The sequence below is a fragment of the Geotrypetes seraphini genome, chromosome 14 (assembly GCF_902459505.1).
Source record: "Geotrypetes seraphini chromosome 14, aGeoSer1.1, whole genome shotgun sequence".
Lineage (NCBI taxonomy): Eukaryota > Metazoa > Chordata > Amphibia > Gymnophiona > Dermophiidae > Geotrypetes > Geotrypetes seraphini.
The window spans coordinates 59,438,309-59,466,038 of NC_047097.1; the positions used below are offsets into that span (position 1 = coordinate 59,438,309).

The window sequence follows — 27,730 nt, forward strand, 5'->3', positions numbered from 1 at the left end:
AATTCAAGGGTTATCAGATGAAGCCACAGTACTAGGTCTGGCTAATTCAGTCCTGGTTTTCCTTCACTGGATTAAGTGACTAAATGAAGGAAAGAATCTCAGAATTGCCACTCCAAGAATCATAGTAATATAAGGAATTGTGGCACGGGTATCTTTCATCGATCCAAAACCTTCATATACTAAAAAACACTCTAAGACCTTCTCTGACAGCGATTGAAAGCAGAATTTTCCAGCCAAGGGCGGGAAGACAGCAGACACCAAGCTCCTATGCCAAACAGTTATAGCCCGATTTGTAAACCCTGAAGAAGCCGCTTGTTAGCGGCGAAACGGGTCCCCGTCGGATATGTACTATATGGGGCTATAGTGGCAGATTCTTTACAGCCGTTTGACACAAGTTGAAGCAAAAGATAAGTGCTCACTTTTACAATTACTAATGTTGGTTGTGATTGCATACGTGAATGTCTAGAAACGCTAATATTGGTCGAGGCTAAAAATTGTGTTTTCCATAGTGATTAATGCATAAGCTGGTTGGTATCAGTAAAAAATTTTCTCTAACAAAAAAAGAAAAAAAACCAAAATGTATTTAATTAATTTTTGAGTAATAATAATTTATTAAATAGATCAAGAAAGCCTTTTTTTTAGTATATGAAGGTTTTGGATCGATGAAAGATACCCATGCCACAATTCCTTATATGGATCATATTACTATGATCCTTGGAGTGGCAATTCTGAGATTCTTTCCTTTATTTAGTCACTTAATCCCTGTATGATTAACTTTGTGTGGATCTGTATTGGTTTTTAGTTAATCCTAAATCTTTTTCACTTCTTTGACCTTTTCCTTCACTGGAGCCTGAAGCCTACTTTTCTTAGGAAAACAGAAATATATCTTTATGCACATAGTGAAGAAAAGCCTGAACTGAATAAACCTGTCTTAGGAGACATGGAGTAATTTGCTAAGCCTACTTTTTATGTGCACTTTTTAACCAGACTGTAACAGCAAGGATTTTTAATGCAAGAGTTCTTTAGCAATGATCACATTTGCCGACCCGATGCACAAAATGGTTCACCGAGTATTTTTTCACCCCACAGCAACGAAAACGGCAGCAACGAAAACGGCACCCTCCTGCCATGCTGACCTCATCCCCCCCCCCTCCACATACACACATGAAAAAAATGGCAGTTGGAATACCCACTCCCTCCTGCCAACTGAGGCCCCTCCGCACCAGGCAGCCCACCCCTGAACCATTCCCTCCCCTCCTCTCTTCCCCCATCAACAACAAAAAAAAAAAAAAAAGACAGGAGGGATGCCCACTCCCTCCTGCCACCATATGGCCCCCCAGCCCCTCACCCCCCACCCCCCAAACCCACCCGGTACTTTTTTCACAAGTTGGGAGCAGGAAGGATGTAGTCCCACCTGCTCCGAGGCTTGCCAGTCCATAATGGTGAACCTTTGCATCCCCAGTGCATCATGTGATGCACGGGTATTGGCTCAGTCACCTAAGACCCCTCCCAAGGGGACGGAGGAGGCTAAGGTTCTGATTGAGCCAATCGGGACCCCTAAGACCCCTCCCAAGGGGAGGGAAGAGGCTAAGGTCCTGATTGAGCCAATCGGGACTTTAGGCTCCTCCCTGCAGTTATCACCCAATTTGCATACACACAGTTTAATTCCATAACAAGCCAATTAGCTCTGCTAATTGGGATTTTGACAAGCAATTATCGGTGCCAATTAGTTTTAATTAAAATTTATGCATGAAGATGTAAAGTTAAGTGTGATTTTCAGTGCTAAGTATTATTTCTTTATTTCTAAAATTTCTTGACCGCCTATAACTAAGCGGTTTACAATGTAAAACATTCACAGTGGTTCAGAGGACAACATACATAACAATACTTTCAGTACACACATTTAGTCCACTAAAAATAGCAGAAAAAAAGTACTATTCTGTAAAGGGCACCTAACTTTAAGCACTGTTTATAGAATAACGCTGTGCGCTATTTCTTTCAGTGCTGACTTTTTAGGCACCATTTATAGAATTCAGGACTAAGTGGCTCCTCCAGGTCAAATGTGAGTGTCTTTTCCATGTCTGTGTTACCCTTTCTGGAGAAGCAGCCCAGTAAAAGAAACAAGTTTACAAGAAATTAACAACAATATCTGGAACTGCTGTCCTCACCGACCCTGCTTCCTAATGGAAGGTCACTCGCACTTGTGACTCACATAGCTCAAGATATTTTTTCTTTACAATTGTAACGTGTTTTGATAAAAGAAATATCCCAGTTGCATTATTGTTAAAGGCTTGGAGGTAGCTAGCTGCCAGGTCCCTGCCTTCTCTTCCAAAATGACACCCCTACTTCCGCCCTTCTACCCTTCCCATTATGCTCTCCTGATGCTCAGTTCTAGATCTTGGGCGTGAAGGGGCGGCTCTTGCAGGCCTCTGATTCCTGGTATGTTTTGAGCTTGGGGCGGGAGGTCATCCTCTCTACATAAGCTGACAGGAGAGGGAAGGACTCCAAGCAGTCTGGATCCAGATTCTGGTGATTCTGGAGAAGGTCCAGGAGGCTGTAGTCTGCATATGAAATCTGTGCCAGAAAAAGTAACACACGGTAATAATTAATGACATGCATTTATTAGCCAGCTTCCTGAAGCAAAGCATTACACCCAAGGCAACGAACAAAGTCAAAATACTTATTAAAAATGGGCCCGATATTCATAATGATTTAACCAGGAGAGGTTCCTGCCTAGATTGTGATCCCACCAGGAAAGAAAGGGAAAATGCTTGAAGTACCTGTATGTAAACATCTTTGAGCGAGGTTGTATTATTACATAAAGGCAGTATATAAGCCAGAATCCCTTTCCCCTAGGGCAGGGGTGTCCAATGTCGGTCCTCGAGGGCCGCAGTCCAGTCGGGTTTTCAGGATTTCCCCAATGAATATGCATGAGATCTATTTGCATGCACTGCTTTCAATGCATATTCATTGGGGAAATCCTGAAAACCCGACTGGACTGCGGCCCTCGAGGACCGACATTGGACACCCCTGCCCTAGGGGAGCTGAAAACGGTTTACATAAATTTATTCATGTACCCAAGCATAATTCCCTATCTGTCCTGGTAGGCTCACAGTCTACCTAATGTACCTGGGGCAGTGGAGGAGTAGGTGACTTGCCCAGGGTCACCAGGAGTAGCCTGGGCCACACTTATATCCCGAGGGCGCATGTAGTCACTTTTCTTCTTGCAAGCGAAGTGGTCAATTTGGGGCTTAGAGCGGAAGTTTGGAAGTCATGCAGACCGGTATCATGTCATGGAAGAGTTTGCAGGCCATCACTAGGCCTTTGAATATACATGTTTGTAGATTGGTAGCTAGTAGGACGCATGCAACACCAGGATGATCAGGTCTTGTATGTGGAGGTTCTTCAGGAGTCAGATGGTGGCATTTTGTACTCATAGTCGATGGCAGTTTTTTACAGTAAGCCCATTTAGGAGTGCATTATAGTAATCGATACGGGAGAGGTTGAAGGCATAGAGTAATTGAGAGAAGTCCGGTTCCGAGAAGTATCGTCTGATTTTCCACAGCTGTCGGAGGTAGTAGAATGAGGTGGATACTACTTGGGAAATATGGTTAGAGAGTGAAAGTGTGCTGTCAAGGATTACCCCCAGGCTTCGTACTTTGTCTTTGGCCATCTGGGTGGTGGATTCCCATGTGATCGACAGGCTGGCAAGTTCTGGGACATCTACATATCCAGAGGAGCTTGGTTTTCACTGTGTTTAGTTGCAGCTTGTTTCTAGTCATCCAACTTTTTATTTCTGAGAGGCAGTTGTGTAGTTTGGAGATTTGAGCATCTCAGTTTAAGCCTAGTGGTAGGTGCAGTTGTATATCATCAGCAAATGAGTGGATCTTTATGTGGCATTTTAAGGCGATGTCTATAACTGGTTTGATATAGAAGCTGAAAAGCAGAGGGGACAGGAGGATGCCTTGCGGTACTCCATACTTTTTCAGTTTGGGTTGCAATAAAGTAGATTTTAGTAGGACGCTTTGGATCCTAAGGCTCAGAAATTACGAGAACCACCAGAGTGCTCTGACAAGGAGGCAGGAATGATTGATGGCATTGAAGGCAGCACTGAGGTCTAAGAGAACCAGAATCCTTTCGCTTCCTTTGCTGAGTATACTCCAGCAGTCATCAATAATGTCCGCAAGGACTGTTTCTGTGCTATGGAATTTTGCTAAAGCCAGATTGGTATGGGGAGAGGGCGTTCTGTCTGTTGACAAAGGTGTGGAGTAGTAATAGTATGGTCTTTTCAAGGAGATGAAGGGAAGGTTGGAGACTGGTCTATAGTTGTGGGGTTCGTTTGGATCCAGGGTTGTTTTTTTTAGGATTGGCATGATGATTGCCAATTTCTAGCTTTGCGGTACCATTCCTGATTGCAGTGAGGAATTTATTAGAGGTAGGGGGGGAAGTCTCCCTGCTTCCAACAAGTCTCCGGTGGTACTGCACTGTGCTGGAGAAGTGTTACCTGGCAGTTTAAGAAGGAAGACCTCAACTCATGTATTACCAACTATTGAAGAGAGTCCAGTTATTGTGGGAAGCCTATCGACAACATTTGGTGGGGAGCGGCCACCTGCTGATATTTGGTGGGGAGGGACCTTCCTGCTGACATTTGGTGGGGAGGGCCTTCCTGCTTCCTACAAGTCTCCCGTGCTACTGTGGCATATGGTTGTTGGGGCAAAGCCAAAGGGGCATAGCTAAAAGTGCATATTAGGAACACCAAGGAACACTTTGTAAGATTGTTTTTACTCTCCAGGTACTTTTATGAGCTTTCTTTTTAAATATTAATGGAAAAGTGGAAGGCTAAGATCAAAGCTTCTACTCCAGTAGTTAAAGGATCAACATTTGACTAATTCAATGGCACTGGGGGCAAATGGAGGGAAAGTTCTATCTCTATCAGATATTTCCCTCAGTTCTCCGGATTGTCATCTTCCTCCCTTTCTGAGGGTTTCTTGTGGGTTGAGGTCAGTAATGAATAATCCCCTGACACCCACCTGTAGTCTGCAGGAGATAATTCAGGGAATTCAGGAAACGCCTAAAAACATATCTGTTCCTGAAGTATCTAGGCAGCTGACCCGTACAACTCTTTCTCCTCAATAACGATCCCTTGAGCTGTTAATCACTAGCTTTTACCTCTGTTAAGTTCAATCAATTTGTACCATATTTTAATCTTTGTAAACCGCATAGAATTTCACGGTCCTGCGGTATATAAACTGTTATTATTATTATTATTATTATAAAGCCCTCTTTGAAAGTGTCACTCTCTGGTGGGGTCTTCTCAGAGGGGAGTCACACAAGAGAATCTTTATGAAGAATTTATTGGAGTTTAATCAATATATGGAAGAGATGTTGAAACTGCAGTTTCCGAGAATCAACTTTTTACCCAAGAGGTGGTAGACAAATTTGTGAATGTAAACTCAAATATAGCTTTGTTGGATAAATGCTCCCAAGTGGTAGAGTCTTCAGGCTATTTTGATCTCTTGAATAAAATATTCTCATAATTTACATTTAAAATTAGAGATAATGGAGAATGCTCGTCAAACTAGAAATTTGCGCTTTATATAATTTTCCTCTTACTCATTTGCTTTCCTCTGAGATATTGCTGAGGAAATACCTTGGTGAGACCTTAGCAAAACTCTACCTTGCTTCCAGTGATGAATCCACTGCCCTTGGAATATTTGGACAGAAGTCCCTCGAAGGGGCGCAGATGTTTGGGCAGCTCCTCTAGGTACTTCTGTTTGCCAGTTTCCTGTGGTAGAGGAGAGAAACTAAAATTGGTTAAGGGTCCTTTATATCTTTGCTGGGACTAGAACAGGACTGACAGCAAACCCTTCCATCCCCTGTGCAGCAGAACCCCACCGATCCTCCCACCGTGAGACTGACATACCTCTGCTCCGAGGCCTCCAAAAACAGCAGATATCAGTGACGCGGCAGAGGGAAGGCACCGGCGGGGAAGGCCGTGAAGCAACCCATTCAGAGCACTGCTGCTGCTGCTGCTTTAAGAGACCTCAGAGCCAGAGGTATGTGAGGTCTCACCGGGGTGGGGGTTGCTGAATCGACGAGTCTGATTTTTATATGGGCGGGGATGGAGTCAGGGAGTGTCGGGGACATTCGAGGGAGGGGGCTTCGGGGGTTGATCTTAACTAGGGCTTATTTTGGGGGTAGGGCTTATATTAGGAGAATCTTTAAAAATCATGCTAGGGCTTATTTTCGGGATAGGTCTTATTTTCAGGGAAACAGGGTACTATGCCAATTACATGCCAGTAATCATTAGTTTTCAATTGCTAACTGCGCAAAATATCATTCTAAATGCCTGGTTCATCATAGAGAGAGAATCAGAAAAAAGCCCTATTGATTTCAGACTTAAGATGTATAAACAGCCTATTGGTAACACTTTAATTGTGGAAAGGAGAGGAAATGTCAAAACCCCCAAATCACTGATGCAAAGTACAGATTGGAAATGCACGCTGACCAATCAGACATCGTCATAAACATGAAAAATAATGGGGATGGGAGCAGGTCCGGTTTTAAGACATTGTGGGGGCAGAAATTAAGATGGGGGCTCCCGATCCCATCTCCCCCCCTCCCCCCCTCACACACACACACACACACACTGAACAGGACACAATCACTGTTTCTCTTTCTGCAGTGTCTTCTTAAGGGTTCCATTTAATTTTTGTCTACATAGTTTCAAGTTTCAAGTTTAATTTTCATTTGATGAATCGCTTATAACAATATCTAAGCGATGTACAATTAAAAAAACCATCAGAATGTGGTAATACATTTAGTTTAAATAGGGTAGACAATAGACAAAACAAATTGGACAAACGGGAGATAGTGGGAAGGAAGGGGAAAGTTACAATTTCGTTATTTGTTAAAATTTTACATCAAAAGGAAAACACATTAGGTAATAATGGGGCGAGAAGAAGAAAAAAAAAAAAAAAAAAAAAGAAATATTGAGAGAATCTAGGATGTTATGTTTCATGAATCAAATGCATCTTGAAATAAATATGTTTTTAAAATTTTCTTAAAAGAGACGAGGTCTTTTTCACTTTTAATAAAATTTGGAAGAGAGTTCCACAGTGTGGGGGCCTTCACGGAAAACATATCATTACGTCTTGTGCCTATAATTCTTAATGAGGGGACTGAAAGCAGTTGTGATGAAGAAGATCTTAGAGAGCGAGAAGAGTTATATGGGACAATCATTTTTGATATAAATTGGGGTTCATTAAAGATTAATGTTTTGTATACTAGAAATATAATTTTGAAAGTGATTCGGTGAGATATAGGGAGCCAGTGCGATTTAATAAGTAAAGGGGTAACGTGTTGTATTTTATCTATTAACCTTTAGAGCGGAATGACACAGCTTTGACACTAGTGTCTCAGTAGTAAAATGTGGTAGCCCTACACTGGATACGCTAAGTGGGAGTCCCTGCAGATCCACCAACCCAGGGTTCAAAATCTTCACTTTTACTACCTGTTTGCTGTTTTCTGCAAAATTGATTGTGTAATTCTAAGACGGGTACCAGTCCTCTACTCTTACAGTTTCCACGCTGTGTATGCCTAGGAATGCAGATGGCCGCCACATTCCCTGTTAACCCTTATGTCCACATTGGGCTAGGTTCACTAAAGCCCTCTTACCTGTCCGATCCTGTTCTGATCCGTTTCCGAGTCTTGCTGGGCAACCCATTCACTAAAGCAGGGGTGTCCAACCTGCGGCCCCGTGAAGTATTTTGTGCGGCCCCGGTCGAGGGCGATGCAGTGTTTTCCTCTGCTGCCCCTGGGTGTTTACCGTCTTGCCGGCTCCCTCCTCTGTCTTGCTGCAGGGTTTGCGCGTTTGTGCGGCCTCAGAAACATTTTTTTCGGCCAATGCGGCCCAGGGAAGCCCAAAAGGTTGGACACCCCTGCACTAAAGGCTTCCCATGCAAATGACCTAATCAGAAACACGCCCACAAGCGATCCCACGGATCGCTGAAGACCGATCGCGATGCATGTGCAGACCATCATGCGATCCGCACATGTGCCGCTCTTCTAGATCAAAACAAAGGGGGAAGGGTTGCGCAAGTAATGGCAGGCAAAGGCAGGAAAAGGCGGACTCGCTGCAGCCTCTTTTGAAAAAGCCGAGGGGAGGGAACTGTCAGACTACAGAACTGAATACGAAACCCGCCTTTTCCCGCAGTGCGAACGCGTGGTTTTAAAGCGGGGCTGCACTGTGGGGAAGGGCGGCAGAGAGCAGGAGAGTCGGGGGCGGCATTTTCCCCCACAGACTCAGCAGGCTTGCTGCTTGAACACAGGAGGCAGGTAGGGCGGCAGAGAGTAGAGTTTTTTCAGGGCTGAACCCTTTATAAACTTATTTTCCTTAAGCTCTTCTTTATTAACTCCCCCAAGGACTGTTTCTGCTGCTGCACTTGCTTTAAAAAATGCACTGTGGTGGTCTGGCTCCTCCATGTAGCGCCACACATGGCTGCCCCACACTTCACAAAAAGTACGGATAGAGTTTCTCCTGCTCCATGTGGAAATTAACCTATCTGTATCCATGGTCAGCTGCAAACAGGGAGTTTCAGCGCGGGAGAGAGCTGGAAAGGAGTGAGCGACTGGTTTCAGATCGGCCAGCCCGGTCGGGGTGCTTGAAAAATGTTGGTGAATCGCTGCCTTCCTAGATTTGCATGCCATTTCCCTCATTTGCACGCGCGGATCGGATCGGGTGCGGACAGGATCGGCCAGAAGATTAGTGAATCGGGTCGGGGTCGCAAGCCGATCAGCACACGATCGGTTTGCTTAGTGAATCTAGCCCATTGTACAAGAAGAAGAATCTGCCCCGGGTGGAAAACGCACCTATTGTCACCCCAGACAGAATGGGAAAACCTCCTTCACCAGGCTAAAGTTCAAGCCCCACACCTTCTGGAAGGGACTTTTTGCCACTCCCACTCTTCTTTGGAGCTGCGTTGCCTTGCCCTGTACTTACAAGGTTCTGGAGAACGAGACGAATGTAGCTGTGTCGCACGTCCTCCACGCCATCATTCACCATGTCAATCAAGGCTTTTTCTTTGTCATTGCTCCCGTAGAGGCCTGCAGTGAAGAAAAGAACATAAGAACTCTGTATTATCCTGTTCAAATTGAGAAGTCATATCCTACATCTTTCGCAACATTGTAGGGTAAAAAAAAAAACAACCTCCAGGTGAAGCATCGTTTCTGGGAATCCTGCTTATGTAAATTTATCTCATGCATATTCATTGTGAATATGTTGAGAACCTGGCTGGCTGTGGACAGGTGTGGAAATTTAGGAGGATTTTCAGCCAGATTTATGGATCTAAGACTTTTACTAAAAATCCTACTATATTTGGGCGCCAAGGTTCTATAAATGGTGCCTCACCGTGCCTAAATTGTAGGCACCAGTCTGCATGGTTGTCAGTCAACCTCTAGACGCCGCTTGTAGAATAACACCTGGTGGTGCCATAGCAGACTTAGGTGCCGCTAGGCGCTGTAGAGGTAGGCGCTGGGCCAGGCTTTATCTGACCTAATTTACTGGCACCTATCTCGCATGCATAGTGTCACCTACGTTTAACCATGCCAACTTTTCAGATAGGTGTTATTAGGCATCAGAGGGCACCTTGACTTGGGCATCGCTAAGCGCTGTGCAGAATTCCACGCTTAACTTTTAATTAGTTAATTTTTAAAAAATGTATTTTCAATTGACTTCAACGGCGTGGTCAATTAAGCTAATGGACACAATTTTGGTTTCGTGCGAATTGTAGTCAGGCATTCAATATTAGGGCACCGAGAAACGCTTAACACAGGCGCCATTTACAGAATCTGACCCCCAAAAGCCTAGGATTTTCACATTTAGGCCTACTGTTAATTTGCCTTAACTCTGCCTCATAGGTACCATTTTTAGTGACCTGAATTTACATAAAATGAACCTCTAAATTGGGGCAACTCAAGTCAATGTGTTGCCTGAGGTGATGGATGAGTTGGTGCCCTTGTTGGCTAACAAAGCTCCCAAGGAGGGCTTCAAACTTCCAGTCACAGAGCAGTGGGTCCCCCTCGCCCAGAGCACGTGTCAGGCGGTTTGCCCAAGATATAAGAAAGTTGGAATGTTTAATTTCTAATTAAAGACTCCCGTTCTGCTTTTATTCGAAACTTTTAGAACGTCTTTAAATGGCACAAACAGCGGTAGCCATGTTGACGTCGTGTCCTCTTTCTCCACAGAACCCCCCAAATACTGCCGCACAGAGACCCCTCCCCACCTCCAGCACTCACCGTACTTCTGCCCGAGGTATCTCAGGATTGTGTTTGACTGATACAGAACAAAATCTCCATCTTTTAATTGTGGTAACTGACCAAATACCTAATGAATGAAGAATACCAAAAAGGGAGACGTCACAAGCTGAGGAAATAAAGACCTGATATCACAATTTTTGCTAGCTGGGCTCTGTGCCCAGGTAATGGTAATTATTATTATTTTTTTTTAATATGGCCTTGCCACTCACAGTTGTTTTTTTGAGGGCCACTTCCCCAGCTATCCACTTCTGCAGAGACACCACCTCTTCTTTCCACTCAGCGCCTTGGTCCGCAAGAAGCAGCCGTGCGGATTCTGCACGTCCTATGGGTTTAAAATAAAACTTTGCTATGATTTAATAATAACAATTTATAGACCGCAGGACCGTGAAGTTCTATGCGGTTTACAATGATTAGAAATGTTACAGATTGAATGGAATATGTATATTGTGCTGCTTATTATCAATTCAAACAGCACTTTCCTTTTCATTTTTTTAAGCACTTAATCATCAATTATCTTGTGCTACTTAGATATATGCAGTGTTGTACAAATGCTTCTAAGAGATGGTTTATTGCTGATATGGTACCTGCTGGCGCGCCTGTGTTGGCTTTTCTTCTGAAGTCATTTCCTGGACTTGCACCTAGGAAGTGGCATCAGAGGGAAAGCCCACGCTGCTCGCTCCAGGAACGTTTACAGAGGTATGGTGGAAAGGAAATGGCTCGCGCATGTGGCAGAGTGGGGGTGGGGGCGGGGTGGGGAAGGAACGTGTAGGAGTGAGGGGGTGGAGAAGAGAGTAGGGGAGGGGCGCCTCTCACCCTCGTTAAGCCACTGGTGCTCAGCTTTTTGAAAGACCTCCGCCTAGAGAATGGCATGGGGACGGAATTTGTTCCCGTACCTACAGTTAACCATGGGAAACTATCCCCATGTCATTCTTTAAGGAGAGAGGGAAGAATCAGAGTATGAATGGTCCCAGCCACTGACCCTCAAAACTTGCATTGAAGAATGCTGGTGTAGAAGGACTGAGGTTGAGATAGACACTAAAGAATGACACGGGATGGTTAGAACATAAGACAATAAGCATTGCTATACTGGGACAGACCGAAGGTCCATCAAACCCAGTATCCTATTTCAAACAGTAGTCCACCCAGGCCCCAAGTACCAGACAGAAACCCAAAGACATTCCAGAGCTGAGATTGTGATTTCATAATGCCTCTCATTCCACCAATGCCTAAGAGCCAGCCTTATCAGTGATGTCACAATGGGTTCATTACCCTATACTTGGCTCACATAAGAATCGGAGTATGAAAGGGCCGAGCCACTGACCCTCAAGACTTGCATTGAATAATGCTGGTGTAGAAGGACTGAGGTTGAGATAGACACTAAAGAATGACAGTCTCTGGCATCCAGAGCAGATATTGTGATGTCATAATGCCTCATTCCATCAATGCCTAAGAGCCAGTGATGTCACAATGGGTTCATCATCCTATAGTTGGCTCACATAAGAATCAGAGTATGAATGGGCCCAGCCACTGACCCTCAGGCCTTGCATTGAAGAATGCTGGTGTAGACGGATTGAGGTTGAAAGAGACACTAAAGAATGACACCGGATGGTTAGTCCAGTTATTTGCACTACCAGCAAAAGGCAAAAAAGTATTACCAGTTCCTCATTAACACTAACACAGAGCAGAGCCTTTCAGAAGCTGCGGAATGCCATAGATCAGAGGTGCAGAAATATGACGGCAAACACCCCACAATATCTCCCAACAAGCAAGGTCCAAGTGTTCAGAAGAAGAATCGATCGATCGGCTGGTACAAAACAAGACTGGCCAACAAACAAGGCTTAATGTATGTTGTTCCCTTGTATTGTTAGGCTGGAGGCCAGTTCCAATGAGACCCAACTAGTCAGGAGGGATCATTAACAACCTTCTCTCCTGCAATAAAACCGAAGCTGGTATATAGCCTCACATTTCATGTTGTGGAATGGCTACTGACACCGCATTCCCCTGCACCCGTGTCACTCTGTGTGGGGAGCGCTGATGATGCAGGGCGAGAGAGCCCTATTTTGTAACTGCGTCTGGGCGCCAGATTCTGTTAACGAGAACCAGTGTAACCTGACACTGTTGCACCTAACATTCACACCCCTGCAGTTACATCGGCCATAGATCTGGCGTAACTGCGGTCAGTTAAAGTGGAAAGGGCGTGCATAACTTGCAGTATTCTGTCATTTTGGTGCATCAGTGGTGGCTCCGTCCATGTCCCTCCCATGCTCCGCCCATGTCCCTCCCATGCTCCGCCCATATGAACACTCCTTCCATTTATGTGCTATCAGGAGAATTCTAGAACGCTTTTCTGTGCTGAAAAGTTGGTAGAGAAGTAGCGTCTATTGTTCGGTGGCCTTACAAAGAGTTAGGCGCTACTTCCACGCCAGGTTTTCAGCACAGAAGTATTCTGAAGTTTGCAAGGTACTGAAAAGACTTAAGAGACTGGGGTTGTTCTCCCTTGAAAAAAGGAGACTACGAGGGGATATTACATTACATTACATTACATTAGGGATTTCTATTCCGCCATTACCTTGCGGTTCAAGGCGGATTACAAAAGGTTAATTTAAAAAACAGAGTTACAATGATTAGCTAGAGAGGTAAGTTGTAGATCTTATGAACATTTTGCGGGTTGTTGAGGTGGTTTGTAAGAGAGTTAATAGGTGGTCATAGTGGAGATTCTTTTGTTATTATTAGTGCAGTAATGGGTAGATCAAATGTCAGTTTTAGAGTTACTAAGAGGTCGTGGTGTTATTGCTGCTTCAGGAATTTCTTGAAAAGTGTGGTTTTTATTTCTTTTCTGAACGTCCTATAGTCTGTGATCGAGACATTCAAAATACTGAAAGGAATCGACAAAATAGAGCAGGAAAAAACGTTATTTACAATGTCCAATGTGGCACGGACAAGAGGACATGGGCTGAAGCTAAGGGGGGACAAGTTCAAGACAAATATCAGGAAGTTCTGCTTCACGCAACGAGTGGTGGACACCTGGAATGCTCTCCCAGAAGAGGTAATTGCGGAATCCACCGTTCTAGGATTTAAGGGTAAGTTAGATGTACATCTCCTTATGAGTGGCATGAAGTGACATGGGTAAGGGTAAGCTAGATGCACTTCTCTTTACGAGAACCCCCCCACTTTACTTAACAGACATTGCGCTGGCGTTGTGGGGGGTTTGGGGGGTTGTAACCCCCCACATTATACTTAAAACTGAACTTTTTCCCTAAAAAACAGGCAAAAAGTTTGGTTTCAAGTATAATGAGGGGGGTTACAAACCCCCAAACCCCCACAACGCCAGCACAATGTCTGTTAAGTAAAATAGGGGGGTTCCCCACCAACACCCCCCGTCAGAACCCTTTATAATAGTGCTTTTCTTCAGCGCGCCGTCAACCTTGCGCTCAGTTGTCTGCGCTCAGTTGTTGGCACGCCGTTGTCTCGCGCGATTTTGTCTATGAACCGCCTAAGTTTACCACACCTATTCCCCGCCTCTAACCACACCTACTTTTTGGAGGGCTCCTCGGCTTAGGCGTTGCTCTTAGGCGCTCTTTAATCGAGCCGCGTTAGGGTATTTATTGCAAACCGCTGCGGTAAAAGCTCCGACACTCATAGAATCCCTATGAGCATCAGAGCTTTTATCGTGGCGACTCACAATTTAAAAAAAAAACCCCTAACGCAGCTTGATAAAAGGGGGTCTTAATTAGTTAATTTTTTTAAATGGATGTCAATTAACTTCAATGGTGCAGTCAATTTCCACACAGTATAAGCTAATTAACATAATTTGGTTTGTGTACAGATGTTAGGCTTCGCTAGGTGTTCATGATCAGGACGTCTAGCGACTCATAACTTAGGCACCATATATAAAATCTATCCCTTAGTTGCCTTGATGATACTTATGCACTTAAATGTACATTTACCTGTGAAACTGGCATTCTATAAATTTATGTATAAGTAGTTTGTATATGAGGATGCTCAGTCATAGAATTGCTCTTCACATGTTCCTGTATTGATGTGTGCCCCCTGCTGGGCTGGGTGTGCACCTGCATATCTTTGTATATCCTTTGTGACGCTGCAGAGCCCTCTGTGGATATGCACCCTCTACTGGGCTGTATGTGCATCTGCATATTTTTGCTTATTTGTGGGCCTGTGTGTCCCTGTGTATGTGTGGCAGTGTCTGCTACCTATGTAGCTCTGTAGAATCCTCTGTGTGCCCCCTGCAGGACTTTGAGTGCATCTGCATGGCTTTGCATATCCCTTGCATCATGGTTTTATATAGGCCTACATGGCTGTGTGTACCCTCTAAATGCCCCTCTGTGGATGTCTCCTCCTGTATGGCTTTGAGTGCATCTGTGTGGCTGTGTTCCTGGTGCTTAAGCCTCCTTTCCTTAGAGTTCCTCAGGGAAAGAATGAGAAAGACTTTCAGACTTACCTCTCACGGGAAAATATGTGATGACGAAGCCAGGCACTGCAAAAAGATAGAAGCATATAAATTATAAATTGGAAAAACTTGGAGGTGGGGGGAGCGGTGAGGGGTGAGGAGAAAAGAAAGAAGGAGAAAGGTGAATTTTCTTTAGTATCATATGAAGGAAACAAATATGAGTGATTGACACTTGGAGAATTTTGTTCCACATTGTCTTAGGCAGTGTTACATAGTACAGAAAATTTGATGAGGACTGTAACAAAATATTTTATTTATATCCCGCAAAACCCTGCAGATCGATGCGGGTAACAAAAGAAAAAAGAAATAAATCACAGTTCACAAATTAGAAAAAGTGGCAGCCTACGACCTTCTGGGGCTCCCAGGCACCAACAGTTTAGAAATCTTTCTTCATAGTTTGTCTAATCTAATCTAATCCTTAGGTTTGTATACCGCATCATCTCCACGTTCGTAGAGCTCGACGCGGTTTACAGTAGGAGAAATAGGAAGGAACTACAACAGAGGGTTAGAGGTAGAAGTGTGAAGAAAATTTAGAGGACTTGGGATGCCAAGATAGAAGAGTTTCCTTGATTCCTAAATTGGAGGGAGACTTACATTTTTTGAGAAAAGCCAGGTTTTCAGATGTTTGTCATAGTAAAAAAATAAACTATGGTATCATACAGAAAGCAGACATTTTACTATAACAGTTACAAATATGACAAAATATCATGTTTTAGTAACCTGCTCGCTATGCCGATTGGAGAATCCGATTGTGTATAAGGGGCTGCAGCAAGACAAATACACACACACACACAAGAACATCAACTAATGATGCACCCGATCATCTCCACTCTCAGGGTTCCACATGCATGCACACACAACCTAGACACACATGCATGCACACAGACACAGCCTAGAACAGCTCTGAAACTGGCACTTACTTCTTACTGATGAAGCAGGTGTTTTGGAATAAAGCTAATGTCTCCCACTCTGTCTCTGGTGCTGTTTTGCCCTCCCACTCTGACCTGAGGCTTTATCTACCTGTGTTTTCTGCTAAGTCACGGTGAACTCAGGGCAAAACTGAAAGCAAGGTTAAAGGCAAGGCCTATGGGAATATAAAAGCATTCTTTTCATAAGCTTTATGTGGCTTAGAGCCAGAGGGCTTGGATTCATAAGAGGAAAGAGGCAGAGACTTAAACCGAGATAAGGGAAGAAACAAAATCAGGTAGGGTAGCAGAATGACTTTTTCTTGGGGGGGTGGGGGAGACAACAAACCCATAAGAACATAAGAAGTTGCCTCCACTGGGTCAGACCAGAGGTCCATCCCGCCCAGCGGTCCGCTCCCGCGGCGGCCCATCAGGTCCGCGACCTGTGAAGTGGTTACTGACCACTTCTATAACCTACCTCAAGTTCTATCTGTACCCCTCTATCCCCTTATCCTCCAGGAACCTATCCAAACCTTCCTTGAACCCCTGTACAGAGTTCTGGCTTATCACCTCCTCCATCTCGTGTGGCTGAACGCCACTTGTCCCTCTAAGAAGTTGGACGCCGACCGCCGGGGGTCGCGTAACTAGTTAGCATGGAGGAGTCTCGTTCGTTATCGGAATTAACCAGACAAATCGCTCCACCAACTAAGAACGGCCATGCACCACCACCCACAGAATCGAGAAAGAGCTATCAATCTGTCAATCCTTTCCGTGTCCGGGCCGGGTGAGTTCCTGAAGGCATGTAGGGCAAAGGTGGTCACCTAGAATGACAGCTAATGGGAGATGGCAAAGAGCAGCTACAGCTGAAGCAAATCAATAGGTGTTGACAGGAAGAAAACTCATGTGGGGTTTATGGGTAACTCTTTTTTACCAGGATAAGTAGCCCTGGCAAAGTGGGGGAATTGTCAAGCTGCATTCAGGCCTTAAGTTGTGTTATTTGCCCCTGAATGCATCTTAAAGGGCTCCAATGCAACTTATCTTGCCCAACCACAGTAGTATGTAAATCACCTCAGATTATATAGAAATGAGATGCAAAAGTATGTAAAGCAGTTCGTTACAATGTAAAAAAAAAAAAAACCAATGCAACTTGCAAAAGCTGAAGCCTAAAGGTGCCATTCCGCTTTCTCCCTAATCACATCTCCCCAATCAAACACCACCTACCTCCCCCCCCGGGTCCCCCATTATCTTCATGGACCTACTACCCTGTTTCCAAGAAAATAAGTCCTATTCCGAAAATAAGTCCTAGTGTGATTTATAAAGATTCTTCTAATATAAGCCCTACCCCAAAAATAAGCCCTAGTTAAGATCGACCCCTGAAGCCCCCCTCCCCCCGAATGTCCCCGACACTCCTTGACTCCATCCCTGACACTAGTGCTGCCTGATTCGCTGAAAAAATCAGACTCGTCAATTCAGCAACCCCCACCCCTGCTGCTGTAGGAGGCCTTGGAGTGGAAGTATGTCAGTCTCACGGTGGGAGCGTCGTGGAGGTTCTGCTGCACAAGGGGATGGGTGAGAGGGGAGGAATGATGCTGCACTGGGGGGGGGAGAGGGAAGAATTGGGGTAGAGGAGAAGAAGGGAGAGATGATTGTTGTACATGAAAAAAATAAGACATCCCCAAAAATAAGCCCTAGTGCATTTTTTGGACTCAAAATTAATATGACACTGTCTTATTTTCGGGGAAACACGATAGTACTTTCCTTATGGGCACAGTGGTCTTAGGGCAGGAGCAATCCCCAGCTGATCCTGCTCTGCCTGAGCTGTTTCCAAAATGGACCACTAATGGTAGTTTTGCGCAACTATCACTAGGGTTTATGTTTCCCTAAAGGGGAGCTAGAGGCATGACAAATAATTGAAGGGGGTGGGATCATAAGGCTAAACGTTTGCTTAGGGCATCTAATATCCTTGCACCCGCTCAGCTGTTTAGGCCACCCCATTCTACTGCCTGTCTGTGAGAGAGTCATGGATCTTGTTCCTTGCTATTTTCACTTTCTGACCACTCCTTGAGTAAAAAAAAAAAAAAAAATCCTATGGAAGACAATGAAATAAAGACATTTGAGTTTAGGCAGATATTGAGATGAATGAGGGTGTGTAAGTGTGTGTACACAAACATGGGGATGAATGGTATGAACTGAGTTGTGTGCCTACCTGTAAGGATAAAGGAAGGGTTGTGTGGAGATTTGTGAGTTTGTGAAGAGATATGCGGAGGGTTGTGTGAGAGTGTGGAAATGAAGAATATAGGAGGGGGGGGGGGGTGCGCGCCTGCATATGAGAAAGAATGCAAAATATTTTTATCATGGAACAATTGTTAATGTCCACCTGTTTTTGCTACAGTTAGTAAAGATAGGCTGTTGTCTGCAACAACATGGAAAATTTATGAGAAAGTATCTTTATTGTCATTGAAAAATATAACATGGATAGCATTAAACAGTGCCAAATAACAATTCAAGAGTTTAAATCGATAAAACACTCAAGGTCAATGACAAATGTTTTATGTATAATGCATATATTGTCCTCCCATCCCCCCATAATCTCCCATGAAACTTCTGTCTTCCTCTCCCATCCCTCCACAATTATTTAGATAACTCTACAATGAATATCTGGAAAGCAAGCTAACATGGTCCACCTTTGCGTATAGTCAGAATGAATAAATCTTACAACTCTGATGTATTCAGAAGAACTAAAAGAACCCTCATAGCAGGAGAATTTAAATTTGGAGTCCATAATTTAAGAAATTTCTTCTTAGCTCTTTTGCCCAGAGGGTCCACCGAGAGACATTCCATGCATAAGAATTCATGTAGTTGACTTTGCCATCGCTCTTCACGTACCTTGACACCAAGACCTGGAACAACCTCCCAACTGACTTCAGGATGGAAACACTCTACAACAGATTCTGAAAAATATTAAAAACTCTCTTCTTTGAAAGCGTTCACACCATAGTGTAAGTTCGAAATACCTAGTGTCACTAGATCCCATACTCAACTCGAGTGTTATACCAGTACAGTCATAGAACCTCAATTCTCCCTTCCCTATTATTCCATTCATAACTCTGCCCTCCTCAAACTGCTTTCATGTTGTGTATGCATTCTGTAATTCCTTATATTGTAAGTCGCTTTGAACCTGTTTAGGCATAGCGCGATTCAGAAATGCTAGATTAGATTAGATAAACCACCGAGGAGTTTGTTGTTTTGTTGGGTTTTTTTTTACCAATATGGAATACACATTTTGGCCAATGTTCTATAAATGGCACCTTAAATTAGCCCATAGTAGCTGCCTAACTTAAGTTGAAAATGCCGTTTAAAAAATTATTTTAAACGGAAAAAATGTAGGCGCCTACTGGCGTCTTCAAAAACAGCAGATGTTTCGCGGATGTATGGCACTTTATGATGTCCAACACACTGTAGGCCTGGGAGCGGCGTTAGGCATCGTAAAGCGCCTCTGTAGGCACGATTCACGTAAAAGGAAGGTGCCGCAAATGAAGGCCTTGACCACCCTGGCCAACATTTCCAGCGCCAACCTGTGCTGAAGCCCCCATACCATAAACAGCACCACCACGTGACTGACATGCGATCGGTGGCCATTTTTATGGCGACCGCCAACAAAGGTGCCATTTATAGAACCTGGACCTACTGAATTGTTAAAAGCGCAAAAGTTAAGCCAGGTATCCAAAATCAAATGAGAACTCACTTCAACTAAGTGGCATATCAAAAAAACGTATTGAAGTTATTAATTTAAGCTCATTAAACAATTAATTTACAAACTCATTTAATGAGTCTCAAAACCTTTCAAACGGGTCTTGTAAAATGAACTCATAATAAATTAATGATTTGCTGAATGAGTTTAATTCATGTACGTAAGTAATGCAAGCTTTTGCTGGAATGTTGGTATACCACTTGTTTTAAAATATCCTGGAGCTCTGTATACAAGGTCTGTTCAAAAAGTTCCGGGACAGTTTGAATTGTGCGCCAATGGGAAGCTCTTTCGAGACACGCTAGGTGTTGTTGCGTAGCTTGAAACCTCAAGAGTAACCTCCTTTCTCCTGTTTGTTGATATCTGTTTAACTCTCCGAGTTACGGCAGTTTTTGTGAAAGCGTGTTTCCGTGATTGGCTATTTTTCATCTTAGGCAATCTCAATGAGCAGCGCTAAAGCGTGAAGTTCTGTTTTACATTGGCTAAGACCGCCACAGAAACTTATGAAATGTTGAAAGTGGCTTATGGGGAACCCGTCATGAGTCGTGGACGGTGTTTTGAATGTGTCAAAAATCATGAATTTTGCACAAAAACGTGATGACAGTTCTTCCCCGGCCACCTTACCCTCCTGACTTGACCCCGGCTGACCTCTACTTGTTTCCTAAACTTAAATCCACGCTGAAAGGAAAGCGATTCGACACCATTGAAGACATAAAGCAAAATTCGACACAGCAAATTTTGGCAATTCCTGAAGAGGAAACGTCTATAGTCTGTTATTGAGAAAGACATGGCGGAAGCCACTGCTTGCCCTAGATCGGTAGCATGGAATGTTGCTACTCTTTGGGGTTCTGGAATCTTACTATTCTTTGAGATTCTGCATGGAATCTTGATACCCTTTGGGGTTCTAGAATCTTTTGTTGCTTTTAGGGATTCTGGAATGTTGCTATCTTTGGGTTTTGGCCAGGTACTAGGGACCTGGGTTGGCCACCATGAGAACGGGCTACTGGGCTTGATGGACCATTGGTCTGACCCAGTAAGACTATTCTTAGGTTAAAAATTTGTCCCCGTGTCATTCTCTAATTCATAACAAACTGAGACCCTTTTTTTTACAAAGCTGCAGTAATGTAATGTAATGTAATTTATTTCTTATATACCGCTACATCCGTTAGGTTCTAAGCGGTTTACAGAAAATATACATTAAGACTAGAAATAAGAAAGGTACTTGAAAAATTCCCTTACTGTCCCGAAGGCTCACAATCTAACTAAAGTACCTGGAGGGTAATAGAGAAGTGAAAAGTAGAGTTAGAGGAAAAATAAAATAACAAGACAGCATTGATCTAAATACTTGGAAGGTAGAAGAGAGGAGAGAAAGGAATAGAAGCAGAATGGGTTAGCGTCAGTGATGAAGTGGAGCAAGTAAGTTTAGGAGGAGCGATTGAAGTTTCCAGAAAGGGCTTCTTCAGGGAAGAGACTTGGCCGACAGTCCCAGGATGCCTATGTCTCCTCCCCTGCGATGTTCTCCCATCCATGCATTCCCTCCCAGACACACTGCCCATGCCCCATCCGCTCCAAGGAGGCTGCCCCAGATGAGGCCCACGGTGAATGCAGGATTCTCTCCTCTGCGGGAAAGCCGCCCGGAGCCGACAGTCGATCTTCTTAGCAGATTGTAGGGTGGGAAGAGTTCACACTCTTGGTAGGATCGGGTCTGTGTGCTCTCGGTGGTTGTGGCTGGTCTCGTTGCTGCTTAGGTGTAAAAGCAGTTGATCTCCACTGCTGCTGATATTTAAAAGCAGGCAGATTGATCTCTCCAATGGACTGCAGGGGGAGGAGTTCACGCTCCTGGCAGGATCGGGTCTGTGGGCTCTTGGTGGTTGCGGTAGGTCTCGCTGCTGCTTGTATGTAAAAGCAGTTGTTTTTCTACTGCTGCTGATATTTAAAGCAGGTAGATTGATCTCTTAAACGGGATATTGGGGGAGGAGCTCACATGCCTGGTTGGATCGGGGCAAGGGCTCCTATTATAGGCAGCTGGTCTTGCTGCTACTTAGGTTTTAAAGCAGTTGATCTTCCTAGCGGACTGCAGGAGGTGTGGAGCTCACACTCCTGTCATGATCTGGTCTATGGGCTCTTGGTAGTTGCGGTTGGTCCCAATGCTGCTTAGGTGTAAAAGCAGTTGTTCTCCCACTGCTGCTGATATTTAAAAGCAGGTAGATTGATCTATCCAATGGACTGCTGGGGGAAGATCTTATATGTCTGGTTGGATCGTGGCAAAGGGTTCCCGGTAGTGGCGGCTGGTCCTGTTGCTGCTTAGGTGTAAAAACAGTTGATCTTCTTATCGAATTGTAGGGGGGGTGGATCTCACATTCCTTTACATCACATTACATTACAAATTACATTAAACTTTCAAGAGCCTGATCCTGGTTTCATTGAGTTTACATCATGGTAGTGAGTCTGGGGAGCACTGGGAGTGCGTGCGTGTGATTGGCACTCCTGTTCACAGGAGACCTATTAGTAAATCACTAACTAAACTTTCATCTGTTGCTAAGGGATGGAGTGAACAAGACTCTGCCGAAACATAAACCCGCCTAGCTGGAGTAAACACAGCAGGAGGCATCCCCGTGGCACTCCCTAATGAAGCAGCTAATGAGCAGTTTGTATTTTCTTATGTAAAACTTGACAATCTCATCGAGGTGAGACAGTCTCCCTGCCCACCTCCGTTTCCCTCAATGCGGACATGCTTTGCTTTCATCACCAAAATGGAAGTCCTTCAGCTTCTGCCTCTGAACTGTAGAAACCAAGAGCTCCAGATTCTCATGAGGCAGATGGTGGGGGGTGACCGTATCCCAGATGCTACCTTGCCCATACTCTGGACACTCTCTGCCCTCTGCCCGCCTGAAAGAGGTGGAAGTCCTGACTGCTGACTTACCTCGAACAGGGAAATAGGTGATAGTGACAGCCACTACAGAGAAACACCAAGATGAATAAAAGGTTCCAGCCAGGATGTGAGCAGAGGGAGGAAAGAACAGACCTAGAGACTATCCTTCCCCTAGCTAAAAGGCATTTCCCACACAGGAAAGCTAGGGACCTCCCTCCACTTCAAAATCACTGAGCTCTGGAACAACCTTACCTCCCCTCTTCGGAACTTGAGCTCTCTCCAAGTTTTCCGCAAACATCTGAAAACCTGGCTTTTCTCAAAAAATGTAAGTCTCCCTCCAACTTAGGAATCAAGGAAACTCTTATATCTTGGCATCCCAAGTCCTCTAAATTTTCTTCACACTTCTACCTCTAACACTCTGTTGTAGTTCCTTCCTATTTCTCCTACTGTAAACCGCGTCGAGCTCTACGAACGTGGAGATGATGCGGTATACAAACCTAAGAATTAGATTAGATTAGATTAGCATGAATTAGAAACACAGTGATGAACAGGGCAGTTGCTATATAAAATGGCACCCGAGTAAAATTGTGTTCTCTTCTCTTTCAGTCACATGGTTTGGCGTGGAAAGGCAGCAAGGTTCCTCAGCTTGGTGCCCGGGGCCATCACTTTGCTTGCCCACCATTTGTGACAGAAAGGTGACTGGACACAGTTCACTCCCTGCAAGGATGGGTGTTGCTGTAGTTTGCTGGCTTGGTTGGGGGTTGGGGCAAGATTGAGGAAGTCATATTGGCAGGAGGGGCATAGAGACCAATTCAGGATCAGCAGCACCCACAATATTTTGGGAGGCACTGCCCCCTCCATGACCACCCGAAACTAGCCCTACTCATTTGAAGCCAATGATACCCTCTTTCATCTGATAAAGAGTGAATCTATGAATCCAGTTTACTTACTAATACCCTAATTGATCCACACATTTGTTTTTTGATTGACAGCCGAGTTGTGCAATGGCCACCAGCTTGGACTGTGGGTAGCTCATGAGTTGACACTAGAGCTGTATGATTGAGGGAAACAATTTTTGATTCAATTCGATTGGACTTTGCCAATTGAATCAATTTTTCAATTTGGTACAGTTCAATTCACTTTCGATGACATCGCTTTAAAATTAGCTAGAAAAATGGATTATATGAATTACATCTTCCGGTTCTTATTTAGAAATGTTAGTTTGTCAGCTCTGGCTGGTTTCAGACAACTCCGCCGAGCAGCAATTATTTGACCTGCTGCAGAGAATATACTTTCCGAAGGAACAGAAGTTGCTGGCGAACATAGAAATTTCTGTGCAGGACGGTTTAGGAGAGGTAAAATCTCTTGTGCTAGTATGTAAATATATCACCACCTGTTTCCAAGGTTCTTCACGTTTATAGCCTCTGCTTGCCCTGGATCGGTAGCATGGAATATTGCTATTCTTTGGGTTTTGGCCAGGTACTACGGACCTGGATTGGCCACCGTGAGAACGGGTTACTGGGCTTGATGGACCATCGGTCTGATCCAGTATGGCTATTCTAATGTTCTTATGTGAGCCAAGTATAGGACAATTAAGCCATTGTGACATCACTGATGAGGTTAGCTCTGAGGCATTATGACATCACAATCTCAGCTCTGGAATGTCGCTCTCATTGGGGTTCTTGAATCTTGCTATTCTTTGAGATGCTGGAATGTTGCTACTCCTTTGGTTTTGATCAGGTACTAGTGATCTGGAGTGGCCTCCGTGAGAACAGGCTACTGGGCTTGATGGATCATTGGTCTGACCCACAGTAAGGCTATTCTTATGTTCTTACGTGAGCCAAGTATAGGACAATGAAGACATTGTAACATCACTGATGAGGTTGGCTCTGAGGCATTATGACATCACAATCTCAGCTCTGGAATGTCGCTCTCATTGGGGTTCTTGAATCTTGCTATTCTTTGAGATGCTGGAATGTTGCTACTCTTTGGGTTTTGGCCAGGTACTAGGGACCTGGATTGGCCACGGTGAGAACGGGCTACTGGGCTTGATGGCTATTCTTATGTTCTTATATAGCATGCAAGCTCTACACTTCATCTGAGGCTGATTTCACCATCATAGTCGGACATCGATGGAAGTCTGGCTTTAATGACAGCTACATTATGTTTATCGGTATTTATAGACCACTATTCAATACATCATCATAGTGGTTTTCATAATACTAAACAAAAAAAAAAAAGAAAATAGCTCCATAATCAATAGGAAAGTAAAATACACAGAAAATAATAATTTACAAAGTAAATTCTAATTGGTATCTTTAACTGTTTTCCAAAAGCTGTGCTTATGTTGCGGTGAGGTAAATCTGTACTGTGCGTATGAAGTTGATCGGATGCCCACAGGAGTGCTTTCTTGTACGGTCAGTGTTGCCAGCGGGAGGCTCGATGTTTGCACCTTCATGGTCTCTCGTATAGCAAATGTGGTTAATCTGATACCTCGCCATAGGTAGACTTGAATCTTTGGACGCAGGTTTTCATGCAGGACAAAAAATATTTTTATTCTGTAATGTTTCTCTGTTGCAATGAGCCCATCTCTTCCACTCCACCCCCCCCTCCTCCCCCCGTCACTCATAGGTGCATTTCATTCCCTGGTGGACCAATCCATATAGGAGGGAGCTAAGGTGGGTCTGATGTAACTGTGTAAATGCCAAAAATTCACCATCATGCTATTCTGTAACTAAACTCATATCCTTGATAGCACAGTTTGCAGGAGGGTGTAAGGATGGGTGGAGTCTGGGTGAAGTATGTGAGGGGTTTACACTTTCACACTTAAGTCATATATCTCTGGCAATCTAGGCATGCCTAATTATACACGAGTGCATACACACCCTGTTATGCCAATAAACTATAAAGGAAAGTAGTCCCTGGCTTATGTACAAGTTGCATCAGACCATATAAATTCAGGAGTACAGCAAATAAACCTATTGTGTAATTTTTATGCAATCCACTGCAGTCACAAGATTCAATAATAAAAAAAACCCCCACTCTTTTTATGTGAAATGTGATGTGCTCAAACCCACAATCAATATGCTTTATTCAAATAATTAAAGCAAAGGTTATCCACGGGACCATCATAGCACCCTCACGGTCCCACGCCGCCCAAATACACACAAAATTATATCTTAAATCTTGTGACTGCAATTCCATATAACCCCCCCCCCCCTTTTTAACAAAACCGTGCTAGCATTTTTAGCACTGGTTGCGGTGATAACAGCTCAGAAACTCATAGAAGTCCTATGAGCATCAGAGCTGTTACTGTCGTGGCCAACGCTATAAACCACAGTACGGTTTTGTAAAATGGGGGGGAGGTAAATTGGCCAAGGTTGGGCACCTAAATTTGTTTCAATCAATGTTTATTAAATTGCCGGGTTTTGAAAAGCCGTCAGGACCCCCTGGACATGTCTGGGGAAATCCAGACCTCTGGCAACCCTACCTTGGCTGTATGATAAGCTGTCTTATCGAATAGCGTCGGCATCATATCTATGTTATTTGAATGTTCTTTTTTTTAATTCTTTATTAATTTTCAAACTTTGACAGTGTATTACAATTAATATAACTTTAACAGATTGTATAAAATACACCATATTACACACATTATTAAAGAAAACATCAATTTTTCCCCCTCCTCCCAATTATTAATATATTAAATCATATTATTTATTATTTAAATATTTTTAAACTCTTCCAAATACTTTCCTCTCCCCCCCACCCTGGATGTGTAAGGAAATCTAAGAAATAAAAGATATCTCTCTATTATTGTATGTTAACATATGCAATCAATGGGCTCCATACTTTATTAAATGTTTTGCAAAGACCCAAGCATTCCGCATTCGTTCTTTCACACTTGCCCACCAGAATGTGTAGTTAAGTCTGTTATGACATTTCCAGTTCCTTGTGATCTTTTGGATGGCTATTCCTGTCATGATCAATAAAAGACGGCTCTTGTATTTATCCAAAACAGGCTTTACCTGTAACAACGTACCACAAATTATGGTTTCATAAGATAAAGGAATCCGTACATCTGGTAACCCTACCTTGGATGTATGATAAGCTGTCTTATAGAATAGCATCGGCATCATATCTATGTTATTTGAATGTTCTAATGTGTACTTATTAGGTGCTAACATTGTATTATATCTCTGCTATTTGAATTTCAGTGCTGTTAAGTAAGAATATTGGGTTTCGGGGGTTTAGTTATTGGGTTATTTTATTTCTTTAATAACAGATTTAAATATAATTTAAAAAGGGTTGGGATGGGAGGAGGAGGGAATTGATTTAAAAAGGGTTTGAATTTGAGATTATATTAAGGTTTATTGTAGATAATATGGAAATATATTTTGGAGGAATAATAGAACTATGTTTGATAAATATTTTTATGAATATTCTTGTTATAAGCTTAATTTTGTATTCATATTTTTGTATAATTGTATATTCCTTCAATAAAAATGGAGGGAGCAGTAGAAGAGCCAACTGCTCAGGATCCCTCATCTTTCCCCATTTCACAGGATCAAGGCTGGTGCTAAGGCCCAGGGTACAAATTTGGAGCTTAGAAGCAGGCTGTGTCTTCTTGACATTCAGTTGACATTTGGGGATCCCATAATATGGACCAGATGGTGAATGATGAGTTATGAGTTTGCTTGTTGACTGTCGAATTAATTTGCACTCAAAAACAAGCTCATCCATTGCATTGGTTAGCAGTGATATTCTATCTACTTTAATTTCACCCTGGTTATAATTGCCTACACATAACTTAAAAAACTTTAAATAAATAACCGTCAAATTTAATTTTTTTTTTTTAGTTTTTTAGTTTTATAATTTCAGTTAGAATGTGCCGTGAAAACCATTTGCTCTGTTTATTGTGCTGGAGCTAAGACTCTAAGCCTGAGTGTGTTTCCTTTGTGGCATTCCTACAGAGAAACACTGCTATGAGAGGAAGGAGCCACAGAACCAGGACAAACTACTTTCCTGTTTTGTCCATCTCAGAGTCACGTGGTTGCATTAGGTATCCTTCTCCTGGTTTACGTGCTAGAACTTACTGTAATTCTGGAAAACAGAATTCAGACATAGATCTTTTGTGGCATATCCCACGTTCCTTTTATTAAGATGTTAGTTGTTCATACATCAATAGGTATAATCAGTCTGGAAAACAACCTCACGTCTTACACCCTGCCAGTCTTAGAACCCTGGGTATAATCTAATGCAGGGGTGTCCAATGTCGGTCCTCGAGGGCTGCAATCCAGTCGGGTTTTCAGGATTTCCCCAATGAATATGCATGAGATCTATTAGCATACAATGAAAGCAGTGCATGCAAATAGACCTCATGTATATTCATTGGGGAAATCCTGAAAATCTGACTGGACTGC

At 43.5% G+C, this 27,730-nt stretch overlaps 1 protein-coding gene across 1 annotated transcript; it reads right to left on the reverse strand.

Annotated features, from left to right (window-relative positions):
- Positions 1 to 1,773: 1,773 nt before the first annotated feature.
- On the reverse strand, positions 1,774 to 15,995 carry LOC117348634 (glutathione S-transferase P 1-like). The gene is made up of 7 exons (XM_033920972.1): positions 15,706 to 15,995; positions 14,777 to 14,812; positions 10,527 to 10,639; positions 10,297 to 10,384; positions 9,002 to 9,105; positions 5,678 to 5,785; positions 1,774 to 2,574 (listed from the first exon to the last, which is right to left on the reverse strand). Coding segments are annotated over exons 1-7 (633 nt in total). The 5' UTR covers positions 15,707 to 15,995; the 3' UTR covers positions 1,774 to 2,391.
- Positions 15,996 to 27,730: the final 11,735 nt, after the last annotated feature.